Source organism: Calliphora vicina, chromosome 3 (assembly GCF_958450345.1).
Source record: "Calliphora vicina chromosome 3, idCalVici1.1, whole genome shotgun sequence".
Classification (NCBI taxonomy): Eukaryota; Metazoa; Arthropoda; class Insecta; order Diptera; family Calliphoridae; genus Calliphora; species Calliphora vicina.
In genome coordinates this window covers 7,097,995-7,123,113 of record NC_088782.1, presented here as the reverse complement: position 1 = coordinate 7,123,113, position 25,119 = coordinate 7,097,995, and the positions used below count along the sequence as shown (strand labels likewise).

Below are 25,119 nucleotides of genomic sequence, written 5' to 3'. Positions count from 1 at the left end.
TCCCTGTGGATATGGTCAGATGTCAGCAGCTCATAATATATATGACCCTTTTACTCCCAAACAATATACATAATTACCTTAGCGCCATGGATATTTGGCTTTGGTGTCGATTCGGCTGGTTGGCCGGTCTTCACATACGATCTCTTACGCTTCGGGTTGTTGTAATGTATCCATTTCTCATCGCAAGTAATGATTCGTTTTCTTTTATAGCGTTCAAGCCTAATTTCAGACATAAAAAATCGTCTTTCAAGGTGTCCCAGCTTCAATTCGTATGGTACCCAATTTCCCTGCTTTTGGATGAATCCTGCTGTTTGAAACGTTGTATTGAGTATCTCCCAATAATGTTGCAAGCTCTTGTTGAATTTGACAATAATCTTTATGGAGTAATGCCTCCAATTCTTGGTCTTGAAACTTTTTGGGATGGCCTGGGCGATCTTTGTCTTCCGTGTCAAAATCACCACTTCTGAACTGATCAAACCATCTCTCGCACGTTGAAACCGTTGTAACACATTCACCAAAAGCGTTGGTGATCAATCGGTGTGCTTCAGCGGTACTTCTTTTTTCAAATTAAAGAAGTAAAGCAAAAACAAAAATTCGACATTTTCGAAGCAAATAAAACTTAGTTGCCTACACTATAATGTTTAATAACTAAGTGAGAATAAATGACAGATATGTACACTTCAAAATGACATAAAAGCTATTAAAAACTAAAACCGCATACAAAAGATACGACATCTATTGTAAATCCCGCATTTTTAAGCCATACACCCAATATATCATAGAATATCGTACCTGATCAAAGTATAGCTCAAAAAGATATCTTCCCTTATTGAAAGAAAGCTCGATTAGAAACTTATATATGAAATTCAAAATGGGACCATGGGGAGTTCTTGAGTTTATTGAAATTTAAGGATATATTTTGAAGTTTTTGTGTATATTTGTATAACTAATTGTACAATTATTATAATTGTCCAATATTAATCCTTGAAAGTTTTTTATTATATTGTATAACTCAAAGAAGCATTTTTATCAGAAGGAGGATAATTAGTACACAGAGAAAACAGATTCGTGATAGCAACCGAATTTGTTGCCAATCGAATGATTCTATCTTAGTGACCGAATTTTACAGTTGTGACTACAATATTTTGTAAGGGGTAACTAAAGTTTGGTTGCTTCAACTGAAATTCTTCTTTATCAACTGATTTTCTGTTAGAACTGAAAAATTCTATATCAGCAACCGAATCATTCGATTGGCAACAAATTCGGTTGCTATCACGAATCTCTGTGTATGATTTGGGTACTTTGAAAACGGATATCTCGCATATAGAACCTATGTATCAAGTTTTAACAAATTTAGAAATCCTTGTCGAAAACTAGTTGACTGTTTTCCTAATTTCAAAGACAAATTTATGGTTCATGTTACCAAATCGGGTTAAATATGAATCTCTAACGTTCACATCTGTTCGTCAACCAGATGATGATGATCAATATGCTTGCCACTGCTAAAATACTTAAGTTGCCAAATCGTAAAATATTTATTTGTTTTTTTTTTTGCGCACAGAGCATGATCGTTCTCATCACCATCATCATTATCATTCTTATGTCAGTTATTTTGAACTTCATTCGTTTCCTCCATGAAATTATTGTTTTATTTCAGTTTTTTTATTTGTTTATTTGTTAGTTTTGTTCTCTCATTCATTCAGCCACATAAAAATGATACAATTTTATGAGTTTTTTTGTTATTTTTTATTATAAACTAAAATGCGGATGTTGCGATTTTGTTTCGTTTTGTGAATCAGGTAATTTTAGTAGTTCTTGTTGCAATTGTTGCTATTATATAGAGTTGATGAGGATTTAGATATGTTGCAGCACGTTTTTGAAAAGTTTTAGTGTTTGTGTGTGTACGTTGAATGCAGCATGTCCGTTTCTAAAGTCGAATTTAATACTTCCTGCCGCTGCATGCATTGTCAATTATGAATGTATTGTATGTGAAGTCACAATACTTATATACAGGAATTTGATGAAAAGCTTTATGAACTTTTTTCTTTAGTTTTATGAATTAAAAAAATAAGTAATAATTTGTACTTCCTAAAAGTTGACCAGTTTTGTTCCCCTTATTGCTTAAGAGTATTATGTCCTTAATTTTCTCAGCCAGAGATCTGGATAGTTTCAATTGGATAAATCTGAATAGTTTTCTGGTACCTTTTGGCCGATTTTATGGCAAAAAAGTGACATTCTGATTTTACTGCCACAATTCCCAAAGAATTTTTTGGTATTTTCTGTATAATTAAAAATTAATGTATGTAATAACGTTTGACTCAGTAGGGATTTTTTAACAATTGTTAATCAAAATAAAATATTGGATGTATGACTTAAAAATACGGTATTTTTTAAAATAGTCTTTATTTTGAAACATTTGTACAATGTTCTGAAAAGCGCATATTCCTTAAAATTTGCGTTTTCGATTTGAAAACGCCAAACAGGTGTTCTGACAAACGAAAACGCTAGTGAATACTGAAACAAATAGCAAATCGCGTGGTTTTCAGAACATGCTGAAATGCGTTTTGCGATTTGAAAACACTGCGATTTTAGAACATGGGCTATAAATTCATACTGAAACAAATAGCAAATCGCGTGGTTTTCAGAACATGCTGAAATGCGTTTTGCGATTTGAAAACACTGCGATTTTAGAACATGGGCTCATAAATTCAAAGTATTGGCCATTGTTAGCTATGATCTTTTCCCATCTTTCTGGCAACATATGGATTCCGAGCCAAAAGATCTGCTCATCATTTGAGGCCAAAAACGAATCAAGCCAATATCGGATACTCTGTTCTGAAGTGAAGCGTATCCCAGAGAGAGCATTCTGCATCGATCGAAACAAATAGTAGTCGGACATGTGGTCTTGCGTTGTCATAATGGAATATTACGGTTTCATGTCTGGCCGCTCGCTTCAAACGATCGTTCGGTAAAGATTCCCTGTGATGGTCTGGTCAGATTTCAGCAGCTCATAATAGATAGGACCCTTTTGATGCCACCAAATACAGAACATTACTTTTGTGATATTGATATTAGGCTTTGGTGTCTATTCGGCTGGTTGGTCGGGCTTCACATACGATCTCTAATGCTTCGCTTTATTGTAATGCAGCATTTCGTACATACAAAATCGTTTTTCAAAGTCTTTCGTTTGGCGCCCATTTGCCCTGCTTTTGGATGAATCCTGCTGCTCGTAAACGTTTTGAAATTGCTGCTTGAGCTTCCAATGATTTTGCAAGCTCTTGTGTTGAGTTTGACAACAATCTTCATGGAGTAATGCCTCAAATTCTTAGTCTTCAGCATTTCAGACATGCAAAATCGTCTTTAAATGTCACTCTCGTATGGTACCAAATTTCCATGCTTTTTGATGACTCCTGCTGCTCGCAAACGTTTTGAAATTGCAGCTTGAGCTTCCAATGATTTTGCAAGCTCTTGTGTTGAATTTGACAACAATCTTCATGGAGTAATGCCTCCAATTCTTTGTCTTCCGATCAAACCATCTCTCGCACATTGAAACCGATGAAACACATTCACCATAAGCTTCGGTGTGCATCAGCAGCACTTTTTTTCAAATTAAAGAAGTAAAGCAAAACTTCCCGCATATGAAACTTTGATGGCCCAAAATTCGAAGCAAAACAACGTTGTTGTTTACACTATAACGTTCAATAACAAAGTAGGAATAAACGGCAGATACATATCGCACACTCAGTTCAAAAGGACACAACTCAAAATTAGAATTCAGATTTTTTTAATGAGATAGGGTTTTTTTATAATTACATACTGTAAATCTGTTATTCGTCAACTTTTTTTAAGGGAGGTCTCTTTTAGTTTTGTCTACCAGAATATGTAAAAACCCCGATTTTGAAAAAAACGGGATACGAGATAAGTTATTAAAAACAAAAACCGAGATCAAAAGATACCATCTTATGTAAATTCCGCATTTTTAAGTCATACACCCAATATTTCCAAAAAAATCGGTAAAGATTTTAATCCGCTATTAGCAAAAAACCATGACTTTTTATAAAAAGTAGTTTTTTTTATTACTCAAGTTGGAGCACAACCAATACATCAGAATCAGTAAAAAAACAGTTTTAGGTATCTATTTGAAATGGAAAATCAAACAATAATAACAAATTTCATGAATCTATTAAAAATTTTTTATAAATATTTATTTGTTTTAATACAGTTTTAGTCTGCACTGTAACCAACCAGCTTATCAAACTAATGAATTTTCATTAATATATACAAAAATAGACGACATCCGGTCTGTATCAAAAATTTAAATATTTATATCTACATACCTATTTTTATCAGAAATATTTATATGGATTTATATGCATCGGATGTTGATGATGCTGCAGCTTTCTACTTGTACATGCACTTACAAACACAGACACTCGCACACATGTTTAAAAAATATATATATAATACTTTCAGTTACATACAAATATAGAAAATTAAATAAATCTTTTTTAATAACAACATTTAGTGGCCCAATTTGTTGTAGACCTTAACACTACTAAAATGTGTTTTACTGACATCTTAAGGTAATTTAATGATCAGCATGAGTGAGAAGATCTGTAAAAATCTAAAATTTAACACTTGCATTGACATATTCAACGGAATCTATTAATATGATTTGTGGTAAATACAATTTTCGTTTGTAATATTTATTTTGTTAAAGAAAACCATAAATTATGAAACATTTATTGGCTAAATTTGGTGTTTGTGCTAAATTGTACTGCCACTGTGTATCAACAATAAATGTGATCAACACGATCCGTCCGCACACCAATCAACAGGAAGTAGCGACACATGTGCATTTGTAGTCTAAACGCTTGGGTTTCTCTATACTTATGAATACTTAAGTACATATGTACATATAAACATTAGGGTGGCCTCGATTGTATGGAATGAATAAAATAGTTTTGATATTTTGTACTAAGGACTGAGATTGAAAAAAACCTTAACACTCGTTTTTCATAATGCAGACAATTTTCACAAAAAGTTCTTGACATGGCGAGTAATATGCAGAATGTTTACAAAAGAGGATGCTTTGGCATCCTGTCACTAATGTATGTTAAGATTTGTTCGATCTCAGTCCTTAAAATTAATGTTTAGTTCATTTCAATAGTATGTATGTTTCTTTATGATTCAAAGAAGTTGGTTTTAGCAAATCGTTTCGCAATGTTTTAAGTAGTTTGAAGTAGGGATGTGCGATTAATTTGCAAATATATTCTCTGTGAGTTGTTAAGTTTTCCTTAATTAATTTGCCACGTAAAAAACATAAAAAGACATGTTATATATCAATGCATAGAGGATTTTGTCTGATTTTCAATAATGTATATAACTTTTGAAAAATATGACAAAAAATGCTTTTTATTGAGTTTTTGCATAGATACAAATTTTTTAAATTATAATAATAACTTTTATTTCTGAATATTTTTTAATGAAATTTTAAACTTATATAGATTTTTTTATTGAAAATAGAAAAATAAAAACAAATTTTGAAATTTGTAATCACGAATCCCGCAATTCCCAAAAAAGTATTGAAAAATTCCAAAAATGGGATATTTTCGTTTTTTGGCTATAATATCCACACCAGGGACGGGGTTATCGGAACCCTTTACAAAATAATTAAGAACATATTGGGCCATCTAAAATGGGTTACTATATTTTGATATCGACTATGCGATTTGAGAATTTTTGCCATAAAGTTGAATTTTACATAAAAAATATAAATTAAAATTTTTTTTTTCATTTAAAATATTTGACGTTAATTTAGCTTTTCAAAAAGTATAAATTCATTATACATCCTCTTAGAAATTTTTTAGATAACTGAAAAAGAATAAAAGTACTTTTTTCTCAAAAAAAAAAATAGTGAAAAATCGCCTTTTTTTAATTCTAACTTTGGACTCAGTCATGGCTTTTAAACAATTATTCCTTTATTTGATATATACATCTGTTGTTAATCCTGTTGAAAATCGGTAAATATTTGGAACCGCGGTCATCAAAAAACTGGAGTAGGGTGGGTAAAAATGTTGAAAATTTAATTTTCAAATGCGGATATCTCCTAAGCTACAAGAGATAATTGATAGCTACGTTTTTATGTAGTGCTCAATAAGAAGATTTTTTTGAAATCGGAACACAAACGAAGAAATAGTATCATTTTTAAAATTGACCATACCCGAGGTGTCCTACTTTGGGGACCCTTGGCCCAGCTCCTGGTGGACTCATGAGGCCCAGATTCAAAACTTAAACTCGACAACACTTTCCCTTTGAGCATGTGAAATTTCATTCAAATCGAAGTAAGGGTTTAGAAGTTACAGATTTATTTCCCTCTATTTCTCATACCACTGTGCGATGTTCAGTATAAAAATTCAAAAAATAATAGATTTTTGCCGTTTTTTGGGCGAAAAGGTGACTAACTCTTTTTTATTTATAAAAACCTTTCTTTAAGAATATATGTATAACAATTTTATTTTATTCTGTAAGTTATCTTTTCGGTGAAGATTTTGGTCTAAAAAACATGTCCTAGTTTTCGAAAATGACGCCCCTACGCCCTTTAGAATTTGACCTATTTTTTATAAAAATTTCAAATTTGGGCCACAAGTTCTAAAATCCCAAAGCTGGGATCAGAAAACAGAAAACAGCTTTGGAAACCTTGATGTGTTCCCTATTTATCCCCGAAGTATTTTCTCAGCCCCGTACGAAATGTGGACCCTATGGGCAAAATTGTGAAAAATAGCATTTTTGGGATTTTCGCTCCAATTTTTAGGAATTGCGGGATTCCCTTTGACCTTTTGACATGTTTTTTACACTTTGTTATTTAGTATGACAAATTTAAAAAACATTGAAAATTTCATTGAGTTTTTTTTAATAAATAAAGATTTTATTACATACATATGTATTTATTGATTTTGTAAAACTAAAATTTGTATCAAAATTTTAATAGGATTGCAAATATTAGGATCCACATTTATTCCGAACTAATTTTTGTTTGTTTAGATAAGAAAATTTCAAGTCAATATCTCAATTAGATTTAAAAATAAGCCACTTTAAAACTCAGTCCTTCAAAAATATTGCACTTTTTGGCCCACGTTAAATTTTATCCCGATCGGACCAGCCAGATTTATTTTCAAAAAAAAAAATTGAGTCTGCCCCAGTGTGCATACTCAACACACTAGAAGCCCAGCCGAATCAACACCAAAGGCATATCTTTGTAATTATAGTTGCCCGATTCCGTTGGGGTTCACCTTAGTAAACATGCATTTGAATGAATGAATTTTGAGTAGTCAATGAATTGTACACATTTCAACACAGGGCAGACCTGCTGCTTGTCGTCAGCCCACCACCATTGCTGACTGTTACAAATGGTGCATTTTTAGCTTTTAACAGAAACCATTCAAAACAAGAAAACTAAAACCGAAAAAAAAAATTAAATTACATTTTAAAATATGCCTACTTACAGCAACACACACAAAGCACGAGAATACACACGTACATACATATTTAGATATGAATAAAATATTTTATATACAGTGAAGATCAATGCAGTAGCGCGACAGACAGCAGGTTTTAATAAATCAAGAATTTATAAAAAATTTCATCATGTTTAGATCGTTTCATGGCAGGCATAAATTAATGAATATCTTGTTAACTAAGCAATACTAAAACATCTTTAGTATAACCACTGGTCTTTACTTAGAATTTCTACAAAATATGTTTTCAATCGTATCAACTTGTAACTAGTTACATAAGCCCTGCTGAATTGAATGTAGCCTTCATTGCGACTATTTATTATTAATTTTCTCCTAAATGAAATTGTTTATTTTTATTATTTTATTTTTGTGTAGTTGTAATCGCTGTTGTTGCCGTTTTAAACTACGTAATATTGTTTGTTACTTTATTATTACGTATTTAACTTTGTTGTTGTTGTAAATAATATTTTCTGGTTTGTGGTATCTACATACACACATCTACCGCCCACAGGAAACACTAAGCTTTTAATTTCCTGTCATAAGAAGTGTGTGTGTAAGTATGTCTGCCTGTACATTTGTTAAAGAAAATGTAGATAGAGTTGATTTGATGTACAAAGCAAAAACTGCCATAGAAGGTTTCTTTTTCGTTTCTTTTATTCATAAAACTGGTCATAAATTTACATTTATAAACTAAAATACAAACAATAAATAGAAGAAAAAAAGAAAATCAGCCAGAAAGTTAATGTTGACTGCTAACACTGCTGCTACCCACCTTTAACAGCTAAGCAGAGACTCATTCATAATTTGTGCAAAAAATACTTATTTTAAATTAATGCAATACATAATAATTTTCTGGAAATTCCCAAATATATTTAACATAAAAATTACATTAAATTGTTTTTGTTTTTCTCTATTTCAGTTTGTGGACATTGGTATCGTTACATCCATCGAATCGAATCATAAACAAATTGATACCGCACGCAAGGGCCAAGAGATTTGTATAAAGATTGAACCCATACCTGGTGAATCGCCCAAAATGTTTGGTAGACATTTTGAGGCAGAGGATATGCTTATGAGCAAGGTAAGTTTTATCGTAATATGTTTTAAGGCATAGAATAAAATATACAAAAAACCCGAGTCTGCTCTCAAAAACCTAACAAACTGTTTGGTATAATTTAAAATGCTTTGAAATATTTGAAAAAAGCTATCACAAAATATGCTAAAGACGGAAGGGAATAAAATCATTGACATAATAAATTCGCGATCTTGAGGAGTAATTTCAAACCTGTTTTCTACAAATATCCCAGTCAAATTGACAAACAGATGATACCATTTGCAAAAAAAACATAAAGGCTCATAAATCAGGATTGAAACTGAAATAAGACAATGGTTATATTCATATTAATGTCTAAAGCTAGAAGTTAAAGGTCATATACATTTTTTTTTTAATTTTGATAATTTTGTACAACAAAAAAAAATATTATTAAATTATTAAAACATCAAATATCGCTGATAGTATATTAAAACATTCTGAAAAAATTACTTAAATCCAAATTAAGTTCCAATTTTGAGTAATAATTTTTCATAATTTTTAAAATTCAAATTTTCAAAGTTATTCAAATTAACCTTTCGAGAAATAATAACTCTAATCGTTGCGATTCATTGAAATTAAGGTCGAATTTCTTAGGAGCCGTAAAATACTTCTTAAAAATTAAAAAAAAAATTGTTTTCACCGTTTTCAAAATTTGAAATTATATATTCGAAATTGCCTAAATTTGAAGTTTTCAAGTGCTGAAATCAATATTATAAAAATTTTTATGTAATTTTGAATTTGAACATGAAATTTTCGTATAAATATTGAACAATATGTGGCTATAAGTTGATAAATTTAAAATATAATAGCGGTATTCAGTGTTTGGTGCGTTTTAGTTTTAGGTTGCAACTGTTTCTTATTGCAATAATTTTGCCATTGACAGTGAACGGTATTTTAAGCAACTTTGCAATGCTAAGAGCTAAATAGGTAACAGCTGATATACATAATTATTATTAATCGACAGTTGTGGCAGTTGTCCTGTCATAATGTACATTATCATTAAATATTATAATTTATTGAAATTTAAAGTAATTTCAGAAATACTACTTTTTTAAAATAGCAGTAGAAATACTACCTTGTAATTTTTTTTTTAGAAATACTACCTTTTTAAGATAGTAGTACCTTTTACTACCTTTTTAAGAAAGTTGTAGAAATACTACCTTTTTAAGATAGTAGTATTCAGTAAATACTTAGTAGTAGAAATACTACTTTTTTAAAATAGTAGAAATTCTACTTTTTTAAAATAGTAGTAAAAATACTACTTTTTTAAGATAGTAGTAGAAATACTACCTTTCTAAAATAGTAGTAGAAATATTACTTTTTTTAAAATAGTAGTAGAAATACTACTTTTTTTAAGATAGTAGTAGAAATACTACCTTTCTAAAATAGTAGTAGAAATACTACTTTTTTTAAGATAGTAGTAGAAATACTACCTTTTTAAAACTGTAGTAGAAATACTACCTTTTTACAATAGTAGTAGAAGTACTACCTTTTTAAAATAGTAGTAGAATTACTACCATTTTAAAATAGAAGTAGAAATATTACTTTTTTAAAATAGTAGTAGAAATACTACCTTTTTAGAAACTTTGTAGAAATACTACTTTTTTCAAATAAATAAGAAATACTACTATTTTCAAATATTAGTAAAAATACTACTATTTTAAATTAGTAGAAATACTACTTTTTTAAAAAAGAGTAGTAGAAATACTACTTTTTTAAAAAAATAGTAGTAGAAATACTACTTTTTTAAAATAGTAGTAGAAATACCACTTTTTTAAAATAGTAGAAATTCTGCTTTTTTAAAATAGTAGTAGAAATACTACCTTTTAAAAATATTAACATTTTGAGATAGTAGTAGAAATACTACTTTTTTAAAAAAAATATTGGAGCTCAATAAATTCTGTGGTCACAAGCAATAACCGCTTAATTCAAAAATGTTTAGAGAAAAAGCAATTTATAGTTATAAAAGCGTTTCTGCGAAAAATAAAAGAATGCATTAGAAAAAGTAGAATGCAGAATCAAAGCTTCTTACCCTTACAACGCTAAAATGAAAAATTATAACAAAAGCTTTATTTATTAGAGAAATATTTAATAAAAACAAATATCATCGCTTAATGCAACTCAGAAATACTAAATTGAAAGTGCTAATGTCTGATTAAGCGTTTGTTGAAAACAAGTGTTTTGATTGTTGCTTGGCATATGTTGAGTTAAGCTGTTATTACATATTTAAATATTGACATATCAAGTAATTAAGCCAATTTGCAATAATCGCTTGTCTTTAGTTTGGCTATTATAATAGCACTCTTATTTATGAAAATTTATTTTGTGAAAAATAACAATAACAACTAAAGTCTTTATAAGCTATTTAAACAAAATAAAATATAATTGAATGTTTTCTTAAGTATATTTTGGCGTTTATTGTAAATGCAATAGTCTTCCTTAGGACTTAAGCCAATATGTTTCTAATTAATAACTTTTTAAATAAGAAAGTTAGGAAGGTAGGGATTTCACGTATACATACAGTTCTATGAACAGTATAATGTAGCATCTATAACTCAAATCTTTCTTAAGTCGACTTAGGTGGTTATTGCTTATGACCACAGAATTATAATATTTAAAAATAAATAAAAAAAAGAATAAAACAGAATTTAAATGTTCATTATTCAAATATCCGATTTTACCCCAAGATTGATTAAATAACACACCGCGTAATGTCGCAAATATGTATTGTAGGTATAATTTGAATAGATTTTGAAAGAATTTCAAAATTACATACATTAAAAACTGAGTTTACTCTAAATTTTATTTATTTAGATTTTCTAAAATTTTAGTGAATTTATGTATAAGATTTTTATTCTAAAATCTTGCAAAATATGGACTCACTCCAAATTTAAGGATACCAAATCTACATAAAGGATATTAAAATTGAATAAATATAAAAAATTATGTGTATAATTGCTGGCAATTTAAGCCATTTAAGAACATTGAAGTGTTACTAAATAAACTGCATATTTGTGTTTGATAAAATCGTTGACGTCATCAATTACCTTCTACAAATGTTTGTGTATATAAGTGAGTTTCTTTTTATATACATTCATACTCTCCATATACATGAATACATGAGTACATATTCATATAGTACATGGTATATAAAACCAAATATAAGAATGAATGCTTTTGAGAATGACACAATGACCCAGTTATTTAATGTCTGTATGCATTTCGTACAGAAAAAAAAAAATATAAAATACAGAATCTATTTATAGCAACATGACCTACAAAAGTAACTACTACCGACTGACGTTATTGTATTCCGCTGAATGAACAGAACTAAAATTAAAATGTTTAACAAAAATGTCCTTATTCCGTTCAACAACAATTGCAAATGCGTCATAATTCGTTAGTTTACTGCAGTTCATACAAATTGTTAAAAAAAAAAACACTGTCCTTCTTCTTTTGGGATATTTTGGGATTGTTGAATAAACTTAATACAAAAATATATACAATTAGCCTTCAATGGTATTTATTAATTTTTTTATTTAAATTTCTGTTTCTATTTTTAGATTTCTCGCCAGAGTATTGATGCTTGCAAAGACTATTTCCGTGATGATTTAATCAAGGCTGATTGGGCTCTAATGGTTGAACTGAAGAAATTGTTTGAAATTTTGTAATTTAATTATAAATGTCCAGAGACTCTTAAACAATTTGCTGCTAAATGCATCATCCATCCATCATTCATTATTTTGCCTTCGCCCTATAAAAACAAAACAACAAACACAACAGAAAGTGAAATCAACCCAGCAACAAAACCTAAATGAAAACAATTTATTAATTTATTTTTATCCTTTTTCAAAATTTCATTTGAATTTCAACCAAATGTTGTCACAATAAAAATGAATGTTTGATGTATGAATAAGAATCTGTATTCGGTACTTTTTTCTTCTTATTTTTTTTGTACAGTTTCAACGTATTTATTTATGGATATTTTATTAAAGGTTAACGGAAGAGTTATTAAATTCCAAAGGTTTGTATAGAGGTTTTTTTGTTTTGTTATTTATTGTTCAAACACAGTATTTAAACATTCTATGACGTCATTGCTTGGAAAAAATAGAAGGTTGTTCAATGTAAGAATAAATGGATGGACGGACGGACGGATAACACTAGTTTACAAGGTTTTTGTTCATAATGTGAAACATTTATGTTTTTATTATTTTAGGCCGTCTTAACTTCGGCAATAATATTGATAAAAATCCAGGAAGTCAAACTTTTGAGATATTTATTAAGAAAGAAAATATTAAAAATAAAGTTAAATTTGGAACAAAAAATAACAATGAACAGTGTTATTGTGGTTTTTATAAATATTTTTATCTCCAACTACAGTCTGCTAGCATATGCTGGTCCCAAAACCATTGATAATTCCGTTCAAATCCGTCGCAGTGAGCTCGATCGGAAGAAAACTGGTAATAAATCTATCATACAAAGTTTTAAGTCAATAAAAACATTATTTTATATCTTATAAACTCCAAAGTAAAAACTTTTTTTTTCAAAATCTCAATCCGGCTAGTCGCAAAAAATAATGAAATTGTGAAAGATGCATAAATTTTGACAAAAATTAAGCTTAATTTTTTTCAAAGCTTTTTAAATAATGTTCCCATCCAATAGAAATTAGCCTATGCCACAACGGTGGTCGTGTGATCAAAGATACATAAATGCACAAAGATCGGAAACTCTCCTGTCAAAAACCTAGTGGGTGAGAATGTATTAGTAAAAGAAACTATGTGAAAACAAAAACAATACGAGTGTTGTGATATTGTTTTTAGTGTGTTTCTCTATGGCTGTGATGGCGTCAAAATAATTTTCTTCATATAAACGTGTGTATTTTAATATGAAGACGATTATTTTGATGCTGTGATGGCATACTCTTAAGCAGTTCTCGTAGGCGACAATGAACAATTTGTATTGCAACGTCAATCTTCGATATCAGCTGGTTACGATTCTGCTGTCTTTTTGATTACAATTAAGTAGCTGACGATTGCCGCCAACGTCATATGTAGTCGTGTAGCTTGTAGCCAGCTGTAGTCTGTGTTTAAAGCATGTAGGTACAGTTTTATACCCTTCACCTTCGTAAGAAGGGTATATATAACTTTGTTATTCCTTTTGTAATTTCTACATTTTCCATTTCCGACCCTATAAATGGATCCTTATAGATAGCGGAGTCGATTAAGCCATGTCCGTCTGTCTGTCTGTCTGCTGAAATCAATTTTCTGAAGACCTCAGATATCTTCGGGATCCAAATCATCAATAATTCTGTCAGACATGCTTTCGACAAGTTTCCTATTTAAAATCAGTAAAATCGGTCCATAAATGGCTGAGATATGAGGAAAAAACCAGGATAACCTCGATTTTGACCTATATCAGGATTACTAAGTCATTAATATAGACAATATGGATATCTAATGATAGATATTTCAAAGACCTATGCAACAACGTATAAAGACCATAGTAAGTTGGACCTACAATGGATCAAAATCGAAAAAAAAATGTAACCCGAATTTTTTTTCACCAAAGAAAAAAATTTCAAAAATAAAGATTTTTTTTTTTAAATTTTTTCACTAAAAAAAAAAATTTTAAAATTTTAAAATTTAAAAAAAAAAATTTTCAAAATAACAACTCAAAAAAACATTTCTAACAAAAAAATAAAAAAAACAATTTTGGAAAAAAAAATAAATTTTGTTTACCCAAAAATATTAAAAATTTGTATTTTGAAGTATAATTTGATGAAGGGTAAATAAGATTCGGCACAGCCGAATATAGCTCGCTTACTTGTTTTATTTTACGTTTACATCCACATCTTATCGGGGTGGTAGATCGGCTCTACGAAGCCTTGATCGTGTTTGGGTCTTAGTACATGAAAAATAAAAAATCAATTTTTATTAAAATTTTGATTCTTAATAAATTACCGTGCCTAGCATGTTTCATTCAATGAAAAAAAAATATTTTTTTTTGTAAACCTGTGTAGTTTGAAAAAATAAGTTCCTTAACCGGCAACCAAAGGATATTGACCTACATATATGTTGTATGTATAGTTAGTTAGTTACGTTGGTATCTCTGCAGTGGTATAACAACACAGATACAGCTCAGTTTGTATGATACTGTATTAGTAGATGTACATACATACATATGTATGTATGTATTTAACAAGGCTGACTGTAATCACTGAGCACAACATGCGCATGCTTTCATTCATAAAATAAAAAAATAAAAATAAAAAAAACAACATAAAATAAAATTTTAAGAAGAAAAACTATGTTAAAATGTGAATGAACTCAGCTGCACCAACCTTGCCACGAATGTTTCAAGTATTTAGTATGTAAAAATGCACAAATCAATGAAAATAAAAATGAATGGAAAGTGTACATACAAACTACATAAAATAAAATAATATCCACATGCATTTTTTATACAATACAAAAACAACAACAACGACAACGACAAGCGTGCCACCAACTAAATGAGTAAGTGAATCTCTGCTGATTTGTTGTCGTACACACACATGTGGTACATAATACATATTTTTAGACCAAAGTCTCAATGAATGTCGTTCGTAACCATATGAAATGAAGAACACTTGGATTATTGAATGAATGAATGACTGAACGAATGAATGAATAAATTTTGTTGGCTTGACGACGCGTTGCTTGCTAAATACCTGCCAGCCAGCCAGCAGTAACTAACAAAGCAACCAACCAACTATCATTGTCCGTCTGTCTTTATATTTGGGTCATCTTTGACAAGAAAAGGCTATGAACCTTGTCGCTTTTTCGTACCCAATTACCACTCACTAAAAGGGCTGCATTTACGTACATACGTACGTTCGAATTAAGACAACTTGATAGAGTTTTTATCTCTGCTTGGATTGGCTTCAATGAAGCTGCTGCTTTAATACGCAAATGATGCGTTTTTCCTGCAACTACATTTGCACTAAAACGAAATCCTTGAAGTATATGACGCAAATTTTGTTCATCAGAACACCATAATGCATTAACACCTTCATCTTATTATTAGTCGTTATTAAAGTTTGTATGAATGTTCAGTACGAAGTTCTTTAATTTCCCTTGTTTGCCTCCTAAATAAAATTGAATCTTTGATTTTTTTTATATAATTTAATCGAAATTGATGAGATTTTCTGTCTGCATTTCAAGAAAGGACATGATTAATGATAGTTTTCCATAAATTGCGATAAATGAAGACTTTTGGGAAAACACATGGACTGGACAGTATAGATTCGATTTTATTACCAACGATCTGTAATCACTTATATTTCTAACCAAAAATCGTTATTTTCTTTGAGCACGATCTGTGATCTCTTTTGTGAAAATAACAAAGTATATAAAACCATCAATAACTTCGTTATAAGACGTTTAATTGGGAAAAAGATCTTGATCACTTTTATTTCTAACTAAAAATCTATATTTTCCGAGTCCAAAAATAATCGATTTTGTATACGAATAGGGGTCAAATATAATTGTTCTAATATTCCAAATATCCTATCATGAATACCTTTTCCCGCGAAATGTTTTCCCTTTCCCTATTATTGCAATCGTGAAAAAATTATCCGTGAATAATTTCCCGCGAGTTTTTTAACTTTTCCCTTTAATTTATTCACTTTATTTTAGCTGGGGAACAGAACATGTAAGCGGTTCTTCTAATAATTCGAATATTAATGTTTACAAAATTTATTTTATGCGCAAGATATGTTAATAAGGCACAAACTGATATATTGCTCAACAATACAATGTATCGGGCAACTCCAGTGGGTCAGATGCATACCGCAAATCTTGACGAATCATTCAATGGTGCGTGCTTTCCTCATCTTGCAATAAAATTATTAGTCCAATTCTAAACATTTTGTACACTTTAATTTGTTGTAATTCTTTTGTATTTTTGTATTTATATATACTGGATTTTTTTTTTGCAAAAGTACAATAAACGCAAAGTGATCTACGTTAACACCGTGAATCTCAACTAATATTCTAACATTCTGGTCAAAAATTTAATTTTCTTAAAGTAATTTAGAATATACCGATTTACATCGTATGTTCCACAGATTTCCTTTACAGGACCTTTCAAATTTAAACCATTTTATGTAAAATTTTGCTTTAGCCTATCTGTTCTAAAATCCCAAAGCAGGGAACAGCCAACGGAATACGCTGCACAGTGGTTTAGAAAAGTTTTTTTTTTTTTGGGAAACAATTCGGTATCTCGGGAACTATTGGAGATATCGTAACGAAAATTTACAGGGTTGGAGCCAAAAATCCATTTATGATCCGAATGAAGGAAATTTAAAATATAAATATAAAAAAAAATATGCTTACATGTGTTATCTCTTTTAGTTGAAGTTTATTAATTTTAATTTAGCTCGATCTTTTTTTCCTTTTTAAGATATATAAATATATAAAATAAAAGAAACTTGCTAACTGTTATCTAGTATCTATAAAAAGTTACACGGCTGTGCAGAATCTTATATACCCTTCACCAAATATATGTACTTCAAAATAAAACTTTTAAATATTTTTAGGTAAACAAATTTTTGTTTATTTTAATTTTTTGGAAAAAAAATTTCGAATTGTTTTCTAAAATTTTTTAAATTAAGTTTTTTTTTTTAAATTTTAAAATTTTTTTTGGTTTTTTAAATTTTGTTTTTTAATATTTAGCGAAAAAAACTTTTGGTGAAAAAAAAATTCTGGTTAAAAAACATTTTTTCCGATTTTTACCTATTGTAGGTCCAACTTACTATGGTCTTATATACGTCGTTGCAAAGGTCTTTGAAATATCTATCATTAGAGATCCATATTGTCTATATATGACTTAGTAATCCAGATATAGGTCAAAAATCGAGGTTGTCCTAGTTTTTTCCTTAGCCGGAAGAATTCTGGACATATTGATGTATGAATCATGTATGTAAATTATTTGGGGGCTTCGGAAAGTTGATTTAAACAGAAGACGGACAGGTGGACATGGCTTAATCGACTCTGCTATCTATAAGGAGAATATATCGCACTCGTTCAACAATACTGTATTAACTCAAAATTTTCAAATGTTCAGTAGAGGCCAAAAACTGTTTGTGGTTACATTTTAAGAGAATTTGAAAATCTGAATACGTCATATTAAGCAAATTCCATTTGAAAATATATTTACATTGTTTTTCATTAAAATTTTTGCAATTATTGCAAAATAAATCTATTTTTTGAGTTAATACCATTTTTCTGAAACTTCTCGATATTTTTTTGTATTATTTTATCAACAAAGTAGTATCAACTCAAAAAACCAAATTTAAATAAAACAATTTGATTATTTTTAACTTGAATAAAGGCTCAATTCAAAATAATACATTTTTTTATGAAAATATACGATGTATTTCTATTTAAATTTTTGTATTAACTCAAAATAATACCTTTTTATTGATACAAGGTAAGGAGTGAGATCGAAAAATTCTTAACACACGTTTTTCATTACATTTTTTAACCCAAGTATTATTTGAATTTTTTTTTGATCAAGTTACCTTTGAAAAACATGTCAGTTATTATGTGTAATGTCAATTATATTAATTTTTTTGTTAATCTGATTAAAATGAGTGACCAGAAAAAAGTGCGTACTGAAATTATTAAATATTTTCAACAAAACCCAACTTGGTCTTACAAAAAGTTGGCCAAGCATACAAAGGTCTGCCGTCAAACTGTTTCCAATGTTATTAAACAGTACCGGGAGAACTTGTCAGTTGATAGAAAACCTGGTTCAGGTAGAAGGAATGGTCCACATGATGTTTCTAAAGCCAAAAAAATAGAACGCATTTTCAAAAGAGCTCCCAACACATCCGGTAGGAAAGCAGCCCGGTTAGCTCAGTGCTCGGACTATTTGGTACGAAAAGTTAAAGCTAATGCAGGTTTAAAAACATACAAGGCTCAAAAAGTTCCTGACAGGAACGCTACTAAAAATTTAGAGGCCAAAAACAGAGCACGGAAATTGAAGTCAAGTTTTATAAAAAAATATTCTTGCTGCATAATGGATGACGAAACGTATGTTCTGGCAGATTTTTCGCAACTTCCAGGTCAAAAATTTTATGTTGCTGATGCTCGAGGGAATGTTGAAGAAAAGTTTAGGACCCAAAAGCAGACAAAATTTCCCAGAAAGTTCTTGGTATGGCAAGCAATATGCAGTTGCGGCAAAAGAAGCCACTCATTTGTTACAACGGGCTCTATAAATACCGAAATTTACATCAAGGAATGTTTACAAAAAAGGCTGCTTCCATTCATAAGACTTCATAATGTGTCCACTTATTTTTGGCCTGACTTGGCATCCTGTCACTATGGCAAACAAGCCCTTGAGTGGTACAAGAACAATAATGTGGTATTTGTACCAAGAGAGGCAAATCCTCCAAACTGCCCGGAGCTAAGGCCAGTGGAGAGATATTGGGCTCTTGTTAAAAGAGAATTGAAGAGTACAAAAAAGGTGTCCAAAAGTGTGGTAGATTTTAAACGGAGATGGACTACATGTTCGAGCAAAGTGACAGAAAGCACTATAAAAACGTTAATGGAAGGGTTTCCGAAAAAGGTTCAAAATTTCATCACTAGTGATTAAAACTATAAAAATAATTTTTTTTGTAAATTGTAATAATAATTTCAATCAAATAAAAAAAAAATTAAAGCTGTAAGTTTAGTGGTTTCTTTTTTATAAACATATATGTATGTTAAGAATTTTTCGATCTCACTCCTTAGTTACTATTTCTCACGAAAATGGTCTCAAATGTAATTTTCGAGATGAAAGAGTAATCGGAATACGTTGAAATTTTTACAGTAGATAGATATTGATGTTGTTAGTTGATTTCTTGCAAAAAGTGAATTTTTAAAAATTTTGAGTTAATACAGTATTGTTGAACGAGTGCGATATATACTTTATAGAGTCGGAAAATTATATTGTGGAAATTACAACCGGAATGACAAACTTATATCTGTGGAGTTTGGACAAAACATCTTAAGTCGAAATAAGAAAATATCTTAGTTTCTTTTATAATAAAACTAACTTTTCAATCTAACACTAATCTGCTTCTTCTTACGAATATTAGTTTCTGAGATATAATAAAAAAACAAATCAAATTATTTGGAGATGTTGCTGATTTGTTTTTGACAAAAAAATATAATTCACAAAAACTGTGAAATTTATCGATAATTATTTTATTATTTATCAATTGTATAATTCTTTGAGACAAATAATAAAAAAAATATTGATCGATAAATTCAACAGTTTTTGCACTCTCCTGAAAAATTCGAAAATTCCACTTAAGTTGTTTTGTCAAAACTTCACAGATATATACCTTTCTCACGAAGGTGAAGGGTAAAAAAAAATTCTAAAAAAGATCCTCGAAAAATCTAAATATTTGTATAGCCCTATATGTTACTGAAATACACAGTTTTTGGAACACATTTTCCCGTTTTAGGAATTTCGGTATTTGAGATAAAAAGTGGCCAAAATTATAATTCCATTGATTTAAGGACATTTGGGTCTATACTAGTTTCAAATTTTGTTATGATATCTTTAACCGTTGCAATGTTTTATTAATACAAATTTTATATTTTTCTTCATGGAAAATCACCAATTATATTCGGGAAATGTTTATCGGACATTTTTGGGAATTTCTTCATAAGTTTTATTCTAAAAGTTACAATATTCAGATACGTTTCGATGATCAAATTTGTTGCTAATTGAATTATTCTATTATATCCATAGATTTTTTCGGTTCTAACAACAGATAGTCAGTTGGCAAAATAACCGAATGGTTGAAATAACCGAATTTTTTTCACTCAAAAATTTGGTTATTAAGAATGAATAAAATTTATAGTTTATGCTCTTAAACGAATTATTAAGATGCCTAACATTACATCTTTTAGGGATATTCAATGATTATTATTCATATTGAGAGAAAATAATAACAATAATAGTGGTTCAAATGTTTATCTACAATAAGATTTGAAAATTTTCTCTAACTACGTATGTTTTGTAGAAATTCTTAAGTATTTTAATTAAACAAAATTATTGATTTCATACTGATTAAAACTACGACTGGGACAATACCGATCAAATGCCACTATTAAATCAGAAACTCTTATAAAGGCTGGACCAACAACCAAATATAGTTATTTTATACTTCTTTTAAAACCCTGGTAAAATTATAAGTCAATTTATTCGAATTTTTTTCTTTCTGGTTTTTGATTTAATTTAGTGTTAAAAGTTTCCCGGGAATGAAACGATTTTTTAATTTGCTCCCGGGAAAGAAAAAAGTCCGGGAAATTAGGAACCCTATTTTAAAGGTAAATGATGTCCAAAAAATTTACAAATTTATTTCATTTCACTAAAATATTAATCTTCAAGTGTTAGGGTTTTCACCAATATCAAATACTGATATAACAAGATTATATTTAATATTTAAAGGCTCCACAAACCTTGCCCCCTTTCAAAAATTTTAGAGTTTTTTATTTTTATTTTTAATTTTTTTTTTATTTTTGACTAATAAATGTTAATCATTGTATTGAACATAGCTAACATTGTTTAAAAATAGGTATTTAAAATTAGTATAAACCAGTTACACTAAAAGTTTAGAGGACATTTGAAAAAGAGGAAAAGTATTACAGGTTCGTCACAACTTTTTATTCCCAGAATTTTGTTAGATAAATTAAGAATTTATATATGTATGTACTTACATGTATGTATAAGTGTGTGTATGTAATGACGTCATTTATAAAAATAAAATAAGAAAAAATATCCTCCACATAGAAACAAAATACATTCAAAAGCAAATTCATTCACAAAATTTCATGTGGAACTAGGTTACCGCAGTGTGATGCTGTCATGTAGAATCCATTCACATTCACGAGTATATGCTTTCATATTTGAGAATAGAATACAAGGTGAGTTGAAAGATGTCCTTTGGCTGTGAATGGGGTGGATTTCAATGAGTTTGCGAGAGAATACAAGAGAGCGATAGAGAGACCAGAAACAATTGATAAAAGTGTTTGCACTTATGTAGGGACAAATTACAAGGAGACTTCTGACAAAAGCAATCGTTTTTTGTGTTTCAACATTTTCATTGATAAATATAAAACTGCAGAGCAGAACAATCATCAATGAACCATTCGTCCTTCATTACGTTGCTTTAGTTTTCTTTTAATTCATGTTTGTAGTGAGCTTCAAAACTATTCAGCACTAAAGTAAAACTAAAAATAAACAAAATTCTGATTTATCGACCTTAGTTTGTAAAACTTATGTATATTAGACCTTTGCGTCTATTTTTAGTTACCATATTTAAATTGTTTGTTCTAGGACTAATCGTTGACTAAAAACATAAAAATTAAAACGATATGGTTTTTTTTAATCATTTTAAGTTAGGTTTCATCAAAAATTATATGTGTTTTTCTTAACAATTTATCAGAAGAGCAAAAAAGCAATTTATTTTTTACATGAAAACCAAAATGGTGAAAATATACATTAATCTCCTTAATAACTTGGAAATCAATGGGCATATTTGAAAATAACTTGGTAAATAAATGAACGAGCAGTAATAAAATTCAATAATAAATTAATGAATAAAAAAATTCATTCACCTTTGATTTTGTTAATTCAAATCTAATCCAAATTGAATTAAAATATTTCTGATTTACAAAATGAATTGAACAAATTGTAATTAAAAACAAATTAAATCATTCAATAAATTGCATTAAGCATTTTGTAATGGCTTTGAATAAAAGAACATTTAAATGTTTCAATAAAGAATGAATTATCAAGGGAGTGATTTCTATAGGTTTGAAGTACTCGTACTATAGAATTAAGCCTATGAATTATTTCGTAATAAATTCAATGGAAACTTTGTCCCACAGTTTATCAATTACGAAAAAACATTTATCTTTTACGAGTATTAATATATACATAGATGTAGTGTTGATGATTTCCAAAAAAACCGTTTTACTGTTTAATATAATAATGTAGGTTTTGGTTATAAATTGAAACAGCATGATTGGATTTTTGAAATATTGTTCGGATCCGATTGTTATAAATGTCCGATAAGGCTCTACTCACGCATTGTCTTAAATATGTAAGGTTGAATTTTTTCCGGTCTCGGTTTATTTTAAATCGCTATACATAAGTTATTTATCACCAATATATACATATATGGACCAATGATATTGGCATGTTATTTTTTTTAAACACTACTTAAATTAAAATTTAAATATGCACGACAAAATTAACAAGAGTATTATATTCGGCTGTACCCACCATTAATATGTAGTTTTCGCCTTCTATTTGGACTTGAATCAGTTGTGGTCCGAACTGTATAGAACTTGATAGAGTGAATAATTTTTTAAAACTTTAAAGGATTTATTTTAACATTTTATGTTAATATAATTATGATCTAGAGATTATATGGGGGTTAGGGTCAATTATGGAACGATCCTCACAAAAGTTAGTAGAAAGATATAAAACTTGTTATGTCCAATTTCATCACAATATTATTTATTATAAGACAATTATGAATATTCAAGTAATTTTCAGAGGGGGAACTTGTATGGCAACAAATGTTACCCGATTTTCGCCATAATTTACAATATAATTTCAGAGTGTTATCACGATTGCCGAATAATCAACATATGTATGGCTGCTCAACCCGATATTGCTCATTTTTAATAACAAACAAACCTTATCAACAGAGAGTAATTGTGGCAGCTAGCAGCTCCTTTTATTTGGACCCTATCGTGTTTTTAACAGACAAACAGACGGACATAGCGAGATCGTCTTAGAATCTTACTGCGATGTATACTTCGATGTGTTACAAATGGAATGACAAAATCAATATTCCCTCCATCTTTTTTGTTAAAAATAATATAAAAATAAAGAAGCAAAAATGCGCAAAAAACGGGAAAATATAAACACAAATACACTGGTGCATATTCCTACACACTATTAACAGCCATTTTTAAGGGTATTTTCCTATAAACGCACTTTAATTTATGGGCCACTGTAGCATTATGAATAATGTGTGGATGATCCTTTGTTTTCAAAAATACGGTCTGTCATTGATTCCACAAATTTTTTAAGCAGATTGTAATCAATTTCCTCCCAGACTTGTTTAATTCATAGTTTCAGCTCTGTCACAGTCATTATGCTTTCATTCTGGGCATTATTTGTATAAACTTTACGGGCCATGTATCCCCACAAGTTCTCCATTGGGTTTAAGTCCGGACTACAAGCCGGCCAGTCCAACAGAGGAATGTTATGTTCATTAAACCAAGATTTCGATTGCTTAGAAACATGGATTTCATCCATAAATGAGAGAAGAGCATTTCCAACAGTTCGTTATAAATCACACTATTAATTTTTGTCGGAACAAAACATATTTTCGACTTGCCAACTGCAGAAAACGCTGCCCAAACCATAACACTGCCACCACCGAAATTACGTTTTGACATCCGAACATCGTTTGATCTCAAATCGTGTCAATAGCATGAGTATGAGTCAGGACCGTCTAAATTAAATTTTTTTTTGTCAGAAAAAATTACTTTTTTTCACTCATCTGTCCATTTCATATATTTTCTTGCGAATTTTAGACGATTTTCTTTATGGTACTAAGGTTTACATTTCGGCTTTTTCCATTTTATGTTTTCAGGATCAAAGGATAAAATTATTTGTTTATAAAGGAAACATTTAATGCAGCTTTCAATGCTATATCAGAATTTTTCGAGTAATTTCAAGAATGTTCTAAATTTTGTAATTTTTTCTAAAATTTTATGTTTTATAAATTGTTACTAGAGTTTTTCTTTTCCCGTACTTTTTCATTTTCCGGGAAATCGGGATTAATTTTGAAATTCCCGGGGGATTCCAGGAATTCCCGCCTAAACATCTTATTAAATTTTACGAATGTAGACTTCGTTAAAAATATATACAAATAAAAAATCCAATAAAAATTTAATATAAAGAGATAAACTGACTCGATTTCTAATTTTGGTTATATAAAATACTGTCAATTTCCATTCGATTTTATTCTATCTTCGTTAGATTCAAATTAATTCAGTTCAATTCAATTCCATGGAAGGTGGTTTTATTCCAAACATTTTAGTTTTACTCTTTGTGTAAAAGCAAAATACTAAAATAATTCCACTTTCGATCGGAATAGAATCCTGTATTTCAGAAATTTCCATTGGTATTGCTATTAGAAATACAATGGAAATATCTGAATGACAACTACTAAATTCTGAAATACAAATGGTAGTTTTGAAATATAATAAGACATTTCTGAAATATAATTGGAATATTCTGAAATTCAATTAGAAAATTTTTAAATACAATAGGAAATGGTGTGATTCTAATTTTATATTAAATTTTGAATTTAGAAAAACCGTCTGGTTGAAATTATATGAGGATAATAACTTTGACAGTTGAAGCGAAATCATTTATTCATTGTGT

The 25,119-nt window shown here is 29.4% G+C and overlaps 1 protein-coding gene across 1 annotated transcript in view; it reads left to right on the top strand.

The window, feature by feature from the left end:
• eIF5B (eukaryotic translation initiation factor 5B) overlaps nt 1-12,529 on the top strand; it is a 50,692-nt gene extending 38,163 nt beyond the window's left edge. The window contains exons 9-10 of the mRNA XM_065505035.1: nt 8,437-8,598; nt 12,174-12,529. Of these exons, the coding sequence (XP_065361107.1) occupies nt 8,437-8,598; nt 12,174-12,281 (270 nt within the window). The 3' untranslated portion in view covers nt 12,282-12,529. The remainder of the gene's footprint in view (nt 1-8,436; nt 8,599-12,173) is intronic.
• The last annotated feature ends 12,590 nt before the right edge of the window (nt 12,530-25,119 follow it).